Raw genomic sequence first — 10,404 nt, 5'->3', positions numbered from 1 at the left:
GCGGCGAGGCCCCCCCACACCAGGCACAGCCCGGTTCGTCCCCATGGTGGGCTTCGGGGCCAACCGGCGGGCCGGCCGCCTGCCCTCCTTCGTGTTGGTGGTGCTGCTGGTGGTGATCGCGATCCTCGCCTTCAACTACTGGAGCATCTCCTCCCGCCACGTCCTGCTTCAGGAGGAGGTGGCCGAGCTGCAGGGCCAGGTCCAGCGCACCGAGGTGGCCCGCGGGCGCCTGGAGAAGCGCAATTCAGACCTCCTGCTCTTGGTGGACTCGCACAAGAAGCAGATGGACCAGAAGGAGGCCGACTACGGCCGCCTCAGCAGTCGACTGCAGGCCAGGGAGGGCCTGGGGAAGAGATGCGAGGATGACAAGGTAAGGACGGGTCCGCGCCGCTCAGCCCCCGGCGTTTCGGCTCCGAGGTGGGGCTGCCAGCCCAGGAGCGGCTGCCTCCTGCCTTCCAGGATTGCAGCTCCGAAAGCTCCCCTTTACCGCCTACAGCCCTGCTTCTGCCGGACTTTTACTGGTTTAATCACGGCCACATTCTCCAGCCCCTGCCCGAGGAAACTGTAAGTTCTGGTTCTCAGAGTGGCCTGCGTGCGGGTGCCGCCTTTTCTCCAGGCTCAGTTGCTGAGCTGGCAGTAGTAATCATCTGGCCTGTGTGGCCGCCTGACGTTCACAGATTCACAAATCCGGAGACTGCCAGATTTGGTGTGGGTGTTGTTGCCTTAGCCTTATTCCGTGCACACTGATCAATATTAATTAATTTATTTAAAGAATGGGGCCTCCTCTAACTCTGCTTAGGGTAGTCACCATATATTTTTTAAGCCAGTATGACTTTTTATAAATTTCTATAGGACAATGTATGAAGTGTAGTTAAAGAATCAAATGTTAGCTGTCCTCTTTGTGATCAAAATGTTACGATAGGCTCTGACACGATATATGCACCACATTTGTGACTTGGACATAATTAATCCAAAGTTATGTACTTAATTTGAATCATTAATGAAATTAACCTAAAAGGTAGAATTTTAAAAATTTCCTATGCAGCAGAATCTTATGTCAGTGTTTTCATTGTTTTTGAAAGGATATAAAAATGAAATTTTGTATGCTTAAGTAGCTACTATGGTTGGTGTTTTATGCAGATGGAAAGTCATACAAAGTTTAAATTTAAAAAGTTTAAAGCTGGACTGTAACTAGACCTGCTACTAAACAGTCTTTGTTCTCATTAGCATATTGGAATTATATATTAATTTATTACTTATGCAATTTCTGGTGGTGTGTCAGAGTTGTAAAAATTTCTGGGTGGGCTCTAACGGTTTGGCTCAGTGGATAGAACGTCAGCCTGTGGACTGAAGGGTCCCAGGTTCGATTCCGGTGCTGGCACATCCCCAGTAGGGAGTGTGCAGGAGGCAGCTGATCGATGTCTCTCTCTCATTGATGTTTCTAACTCTCTATCCCTCTCCCTTCTTCTCTGTAAAAATCAATAAAATATATTTTAAAAAAATTTCTGGGTGGGATAAGTAGATGCTTTTCTTTCTGTATGCTTCTTTGGTAATCTTCACATTGGTTGTGTGTGTGTGTATTCCTATTATAATTACAAGATTTTATTTTGTATATCAAAATCACTTATAGTAAATTGTTATAAGTTAAAATCTCCATGAGCTCCCAACTTCTTTATTGTCACCAGCTTCTACCTTTATAAAGATTGAGGCCCTTAGGTAAGTGCTTTTCTATAACCCCCTCCTCTTCACTACAACATAGACATCCTCTGAGAGGAGCAAGAGATCAGCAAATTTATACACATACTACACACTGAGCTCTAAAGACAAAATTCTCTTGGGTGCAGTAGGCAGAAATCTATGAAATTGTGAAATCTTTATTTATTTATTTAATATATTCTTATTGATTTCACAGAGGAAGGGAGAGGGAGAGAGACATAGAAATATCAATGATGAGAGAGGCATTGATCAGCTGCCTCCTGCACACCCAACACTGGGGATCGAGCCACAACCTGGGCATGTGCCCTGACTTGGAGTCTAACCATGACCTCCTGGTTCAGAGGTAGACACTCAATCACTGAGCCACGCTAGCTGGCTGGTAAATAAGATCTTCGGACTCGGATTGGTTAGGTATTACTATTAAAGTTCTTGTCTCCAATCTGAAAGGAAAGATAAGTCTTTTCTAGTAATTTATACTCTGGATTCTGTTTCTTCTAACTACTGGACTGTAATGATCAGTTTAGTAGGTTTTCACTTTTACCTTCAAACAAATATAGGTATCCTGTTCTAAAAATTTTTTTATTCCCCTATTTACTTCCTTCTCCCAATGAACCAATTTCTTTTTTTTTTTTGTTTTCTCTGCTAAACTCCAATTTTTAGTGGTCTGTAAATGTTTCAACTTCTTTTTAAAAAAATATATTTTATTGATTTTTCACAGAGAGGAAGGGAGAAGGATAGAGAGTTAGAAACATCAATCAGCTGCCTCCTGCACAACCTCCACCTGGGATGTGCCTGCAACCAAGGTACATGCCCTTGGCTGGAATCGAACCCGGGACCTTTCAGTCCGCAGGCCAACGCTCTATCCACTGAGCCAAACCAGTTAGGGCTGTTTCAACTTCTTATTCCATCCCCATCTTAATCATGTTTTATTCTGTCAGCCATCTTTCTTTCCTCCCTTTTTCTGAAGCCATTCACTTGAAGGTCTTCCTAGTCAAATCCAAAAATCATTTTTATTTTCAATCTACTTAGTTTCTCAGTAATTTTGTCCTGTTGATTATCTTTAGCTTCTTGGAAACTATCTCCCTTCTTGCTTCTATAATATTGAACTCTCCAGATTTTCCTCCTACCTTCTTTATTATATTCTTTGCTGGATTATTTTTTCCCCCTCCAATCACCTAATAATGGACTCTATTCATGGGCCTTGCTGTCTCTTTGGAGCAGCATTTTTAAAAGTGGTGTTTAACAGAGCACTGTCCTAGGAATTGTTAATAGGTGATCAGGAGGAAAAAAAGGAAAACCTCCTTTTTTTGGAGGGAAATGTTAAATAGTATAAGTGGTATATACTCTCCTTGGAGTTCATAATTGTTACATTCTGTTGACTGAGCTCTGACTCCTGGTGACCCTGTGAATGAGTGATGTCCACAATGCCCTGTCCTAGCTCCTGTGGACTCATGCCCATGGCTTCTTTTTTGGAGTCAATTTTCCTCAAACCTTACTTTCAGAGAGGCTGCATCACTCACTGCATCAAGTCAGAATTCCAGCTACCTTTGTCTCCCATTATCTCCTGATCCAAACTTTGTTCCAAACTTGTTATTTTGCTTACTTTTGTCTCCCTACCTGCTTTTCTGTGTCAGTTAATTCCTGTTTCTATAACCTTTGTTCCTGCCATTTGACTTGTAGCCTCTTGCCTCTTTTCTGTGTGTCTTACTACCAAGAGATTATACCAATCTTTAGTTTCTGATCTGTATCCACCATGAAGTCCTTGGGACTTCTAACTGGAGCGTGCTTTTTCTTGTTTGTGCACAATTTACATTTGTTGTTTGAGCCACACTAATTAATTTTGTTCTTCATTTTTCACTAATAGCTTCTTATGTGCTAACCTTGTCTTCTAAACCCAATTTTAAGTTCCTTGAGGAAGGACCATTATTTAAGTTTTTTTCCTATGTGTTCTTAATAGTCTTTAGTGATGATGCAGTGTTATGGGTTACTGAGTTAGGATGGGCCCTAATCCAATGTCTTGAGTCCTTATTAAGAAAACTTGGACACTGATACACAAAGACACACAGGGAAGAAGGCCATATGAAAATGGAGGCCTTGATTGGAGTGATGTATCTATAAGCCAAGGGATTGCCAGCAACTCTTACAAGCTAAGAAAGAGGCAAGGATGGGTCCCCCTCTAGAGACTTCAAGAGAGAGCGAGCATGGTCCTACAGATAACATAATTTTGGACTTCTAGCCTCCAAAATTGTGAGACAATAAATTTCAGTTGTGTTTTTTGTTGTTGTTGTTGTTGTTGTTTTAATATATTTTTATTGATTTTAGAGAGGAAGGGAGAGAGAGATAAGAAACATCAATGAGAGAGAATCATTGATTGGCTGCCTCCTGCTTGCCCCCTACTGGGGATCGAGGCTGCCACCTGGGCATGTGCCCTTGACTGGAATCAAACCCGGGACCCTTCAGTCCACAGGCTCTGAGCCAAACCAGCTAGGGCAATTTCAGTTGTTTTAAGGCACCAAATTAGTTTTGGCAACCCTAGGAAACTATACAAGATTCAGTAGAAACTGCAGCAAACTTTCTTTCTTATTTTTTGTGGAAAGTGATTCTAAAATGTATAAGAAAATATAAATAACCTAGTATAGCCAAATTTACAAAAAGAACAAAGTTAGAGGCCTTATACTCCCAAATTTTAAGACTTAATGTAAAGATGTGGTAATCAAGACAGTGTAGTATTGATGAAAAAAATAGACATATAAATTGCTGGAGAATAGAGTGTAGAAATAGACCCATGCATATATGGTCTACTGATTTTTGTAAAGGTGCCAAAGTAGTTTAATAGGGAAAGTTCTCTCTCTCTCTCTCTCTCTCTCTCTCTCTCTCTGGTGCTAAGCATTTTATTTTATTTTTAAAATTATTTTTTATTTAAACTTTTAATTGTTGACACTATTGCAAATATCCCCCATCCTACCCCCCTACCCCCTTTGCCACTTCCACCCAGCCCCCAGCTCCTGCTCCCTTGGCCCTCACCACACTGTTGTCTGTGTCGATGGGCTATGCATGTATGTTCTTTTCTTTCTTTTATTTTATATTTATTGATTTCAGAGAGGAAGGGAGAGGGAGAGATAGAAACATCAATGATGAGAGAGAATCACTGATTGGCTGCCTCTTGCACGCCCCGCACTGGGGTTCGAGCACGCCACCCAGCATGTGCCCTTGGCCAGAATCAAACCTGGGACCCTTCAGTCCGCAGGCCAACGCTCTATCCACTGAGCCAAACCGGCTAGGGGCCTATATGTTCTTTAGCTAATCCCTTCACCTACCTTTATCCAGTCCTCCTCTCTGACATTTGTCAGTCTGTTCCATGTATCCATGCCTATGGCTCTGTTTTGTTCATCAGTTTATTTTGTTCATTAGATTCCTCATATTAATAAAATCATATGGTTTGTCTTTCTCTGACTGGCTTATTTTGCTTAGCATAATAATCTCCAGGTCCATCCATACTGTCACAAAGTGTAAGAGATCCTTCTTTTTTAATAGCTGAGTATATTCCATTGTGTAAGTATACCGTAGCTTTTTTATCCATTCATCTACTGATGAGCACTTGGGCTGTTTCCAGATCTTGGCCATTGTACATAACACTGCTATGAACATAGGGGTGCATATATTCTTTCTAATTGGTGTTTCGTGATTCTTAAGATATATACAGTAGGTCCTCGGGTTACGTTGGAAATCTGTTCCTACAGCACCACGTATTGCGATTTTCGCCGTAAGTCGGACTCACCTAATAACCACCTATGTTGCTCACATGGATCACATACACAGCAGTAATGAAGTGAAACAGTAAAAAAAATTTAAGCGAAAGATAACAATTCCTGACCTTTACTTGTGGTAAATAAATAATAAAAAACATAAAGCATATATGTACATATGTCGAAATGATGGAACTTTTTTTTTTATAAATAAATGGGAGATGGTGACGTAACCACGAAACAACATACGTCAAGTCCGAGGTAACCCAAGGACTGTCTGTTACCCAGAATTGGGATTGTTGGATCAAAAGGCAGTTCCATTTTGAGGAAACTCCATATTGTTTTTCATAGTAGCTGCACCAGTCTGCATTCCAACCCAGAGTGCAGGATGGTTCCCTTTTCTCCACTTCCTCACCAGCATTTGTTTGTTGATTTATTGATCGTAGCCATTCTGACAGGTGTGAGGTAATACCTCATTGTAGTTTTAATTTGCATCTCCCTAGTGATTAGTGACCTTGAGCATTTTTTCATACATGAATTGGTCATCTGTATGTCTTCTTTGGAGAAGTGTCTATTCAAGTCCTTTACCCATTTTTTAATTGGATCATCTGTCTTCCTGGTGTTGAGGTGTATGAGTTCTTTATATATTTGGAGATTAACCACTTATTAGATGAATCATTGGCGAATATGCTCTCCCATACAGTGAAATCTCTTTTCATTTTGTTGATGGTTTCTTTTGCTGTGCAGTAGCTTTTTAGTTTGATGTAGTCCCATATGTTTATTTTTTCCTGTTTCCCTTGCTCTCAGAGATATGTCAGCAAAAATATTGCTCCAAGAGATGTCTGAGATTTTATTGCCTGTTTTCTTCTAAGATTTTTATGGTTTCATGACTTACATTTAAGTCTTTTATCCATTTTGAGTTTATTTTAGTGTATGGTGTAAGTTAGTGTTTTAGTTTTTCACATGTACCTGTCCAATTTTCCCAACACCACTTATTAATTGCATTATTTTTAAAAAATATGTATTTATTGATTTTAGAGAGGAAGGGAGAGGGAGAGAGAGAGAGAGATAGAAACATCAATGATGAGAAAAAAATCATTGATCGGCTGCCTCCTGCATACCCCACACTGGGGATCGAGCCTGCAACCTAGGCATGTGCCCTGACCGGGAATCAAACGGTGACCCCCAGGTTCATAGGTCAGTGCTCAACTACTGAGCCACGCCAGATGGGCCCCACATTATTTATTGAAGAGACTGTCTTAACTCCATTAGATGCTCTTGCCTCCTTTGTGAAATATTAATTGACCATAAAGGTGTGGGTTGATTTCTGGGCGCTCTGTTTGTTCCATTGATCTATATGTCTGTTCTTGTGCCAGAACCTGGCTGTTTTAATTACAATGGCTTTGTAGTATAGTTTGATATACAGTATTGTGATCCCTCCAACTTTGTTCTTCTTTCTCAAGGTTGCTGAGGTTCTTCTGGATCTTTTTTATTTCCATATAAACTTTTGGATTATTTTTTTTTTAGATCTGTGAAATAGGCCATTGATATTTTAATAGAAGTTGTGTTAAGTCTATAGATTGTTTTGGGTAGAATGGACATTTTTATGATGTTAATTCTTCCAATCCATTAATATGGCATATGCTTTCACTTGTTTGCATCTTCCTCTATTTCTTTCTTCAATGTCCTATCGTTTTCCTAGTACAGATCTTTTACCTCCTGGTTAAGTTTATTCCTAGGTACCTTATTATTTATTTATTTGCAATAGAAAATGGGATTGCTTTCTTAGGTTCTCTTTCTGAGAGTTTGTTATTCGTGTATAAAAATGCCACCGAATTCTGAGTATTAATTTTGTATCCTACTACTTTGCCGAATTCATTTATTAGATCTAGTAGTGTTTTTGGTGGAGTCTTTAGGGTTTTCTGTGTACAATATCATGTCATCTGCAAATGACAGTTTTATTTTCTCCTTTCCAATATGGGTGCCTTTTAGTTTGTCTTCTTGTCTGATCGCTGTGGTTAAGACTTTCAGCACTATGTTGAATAAGAGTGGTTAAAGCAGACATTCCTGTCTTGTTCCTGATCTTAAGGGAAAAACTAAAAGTGCCCATTGAATATGATGTTAGCTGTAGGTTTTTAAAATATGACCTTTATTATGTTGAGGTATGATTCCTCTATTCCCACCTTGGTGAGAGTTTTTATCATAAGTGGGTGCTGGATTTTGTCAAATGCTTTTTCTGCATCTGTTGATAGGATCATGTGATTTTTGTCTTTCACTTTGCTTATGTGCTGTTATCACATTTATTAATTTGCGGATATTGTACCAGCCTTGCATCCCCAGAATAAATCCCACTTGGTAATGGTGTATGATTTTTTTAATGTATTGCTGGATCTAGTTTTCTAATATTTTGCTGAGGATTTTACCATCTATGTTCATCAGGGATATTGGCCTATGATTCTTCTTTGTAGTGTTCTTATCTGGTTTTGGAATTAGGATAATGCTAGCTTTGTAAAAAGACTTTGGAAGTCTTCCCTCTTCTTGAAATTTTTGGAATAATTTCATGAGGATAGGTATTAGTTCTTTGATTGTTTGGTAAAATTCACTTGTGAAGCCATCCAGACCAGGACTTTTGTTTGCTGGGATTTATTTTATTTTATTACTGCTTCAATTTCATTAGTTGTTATCAGTCTATTCAGATTTTCAGATTCTTCCTGATTCAGTTTTGGAAGAGTATATGTTTCTAAGAATTTGTCCATTTCGCCCAAGTTGTCCAATTTGTTGGCATATAGGTGTTCATAGTATTTTCTTACAATCTTTTGTATTTATGTGAGGTCAGTTATTACTTTGCCTCTTTCATTTCTGATTTTATCTATTTGGGTCCTTGCTCTTTGTTTCTTGGTGAGTCTGGCTAAAGATTCATCATCTTGTTTTTCTGTTCAAGGAACCAACTCTTGGTTTCATTGATGTTTGTGTTGTTATTTTAGACTCTGTCATTTATTTCCATTCTAATCATTATTATTTCCTTCCTTTTGGGCTTTTCCTATTGTTCTTTTTCTAGTTCTTTTAGGTGTAGGGTTAGATTATTTATTTGAGATTTTTCTTGCTTCTTGGGGTAGGCCTGTAATGCTATGAACTTCCCTCTCAGAAATGCTTTCTCTGTATCCCATAGATTTTGGGTAGTTGTGTGTTCATTTTTATTTATTTCCAGGTAATTTTTTATTTCTTTCTTGATGTCTTTGGTAACCCATTTATCGTTTAATAACATGGTATTTAGCCTCCATGTATTTGAGTTATTTTGAGGTGTGTTTTTTTTATTGTAGTTGATTTCTAGTTTCATACCATTGTGAGTTGACAAGATGCTTGGTATGATTTCAATCTTCTTGAATTTGTCAAGACTTATTTTGCGTCCCAACATGTGGTCTATCTTTGAGAATGTTCTATGTGCTCTTGAGAAGAATGCATATTCTGCTGCTTTGGGATGAAATGTTCTGTAAATATCGATTAAATCCATCTGATCTAGTGTGTCATTTAAGGTCGTTGATTTCCTTGTTGATTTTTTGTTCGGAAGATCTATCCACTGATGATAGTGAGGTGTTAAAGTCCCCTACTATGACTGTATTGCTGCCCATCTCTTCCTTAAAGTCCACCATAAGTTTTGTTATGTATTTAGGTGCTCCTATATTGGGTGCATGTATGTTTACAAGGGTTATGTCCTCTTCTTGGATCCATCCCTTTAGTATTATGTAGTGACCATCTTTGTCTCTTGTGTGTATGGCCTTTGTGTTTTGTTTTCTTAAATGATACAAAGTGTTCTTTTTTCTTTTTTTGAAGGAAGGGGCGCCACACCTCTACTCAATTAAGAGAAACATTTTTTATCAGCATAGAGGTCTTTTTCTTTTTTACACATATGCCATGAATTCATAGGGAATGAGTTCTAGCAGCTCAGGCTCCTTTCCATTGGTTCTCACAGAGTGCTTCTCTGGGTGGAGTATGCTGACGCTTCAGTTGAACCCAGGTACCTTTCTCTTTGGCTTCCTTCTTTTTCTGATCATTTTCCTTCACATGTTTCAGGAAGTTATCTTGGCCCTTAGAGTGCTTAACATGCTCAATACATACTTTAATTCTCTTGGCAAGAACCTTGTCGTTAACCTGTTTGTTCATAGCAGTGCCCACTGCATGCTGGGTAACATTGTAGACTCTTCCAGTTTTGCCGTGGTAACATTTTTGGGGCATTCCTTTTTTAACTGTCCCCATTCCCTTGATGTCCACAGTATCAACTCTCTTGTAGATTCCCATGTATGTGGCCAAAGGAACAACTCCATATTTTCTAAAAGGCCGAGAGAACATATAGCCGGGTGCCTCTACTCTTTCTCTCTGTGTTTTGGTGAATTACTCAAAGATGGTGGTTCTGGCTGAAAGGTTATGGCCTTTGTGTTTAAGTCTATTTTGTCAGATATGAGAATTGCTACCCCAGCTTTCTTTCATTTCCATTTGTATGGAATATTTTTTCTATCCCTTCACATTTATTCTGTGTGAATCTTTTGTTCTGAGTTGGGTCTCTTATAGACAGCATATATATGGCTCATGTTTTCTTATTCATTCAGCTACCCTATGTCTTTTGATTGGACTATTTAATCCATTTACTTTTAAGGTTATTATAGACTAGAGGCCCGGTGCACAAAAATTTGTGCACTCGGGGGGTATGGGGGTCCCCCAGCCCGGCCTGTGCCCTCTCGCAGTCTGGGACCCCTCAGGAGATAACGACCTGCTGGCTTAGGCCTGCTCCCGGGTGGCAGAGGGCAGGCCCAATCCCTAGGTGCAGCCCCTGGTCGGGCTCAGAGCAGGGCTGATTGGGGAGTTGGGGCGCCGCCCCCTGTCATGCACAGAGCAGGGCGGATTGGGAGGTTGCAGCGCCACCCCCTGTCACGCACAGAGCAGGGCC

General features: G+C 39.9%; 1 protein-coding gene across 1 annotated transcript in view; it reads left to right on the top strand.

Moving 5' to 3' along the window:
- The first annotated feature begins 6 nt into the window (after window positions 1-6).
- CASC4 (cancer susceptibility candidate 4) overlaps window positions 7-10,404 on the top strand; it is a 97,730-nt gene continuing 87,332 nt past the window's right edge. Inside the window, 1 exon segment of the mRNA XM_005877532.2 lies at window positions 7-370. Coding sequence (XP_005877594.1) covers window positions 44-370 — 327 coding nt within the window. The 5' untranslated portion in view covers window positions 7-43.

Source organism: Myotis brandtii, unplaced genomic scaffold (genome assembly GCF_000412655.1).
Source record: "Myotis brandtii unplaced genomic scaffold, ASM41265v1 scaffold521, whole genome shotgun sequence".
In the NCBI taxonomy this organism is placed as follows: Eukaryota; Metazoa; Chordata; class Mammalia; order Chiroptera; family Vespertilionidae; genus Myotis; species Myotis brandtii.
This window is presented reverse-complemented; position numbering and strand designations above follow the sequence as displayed.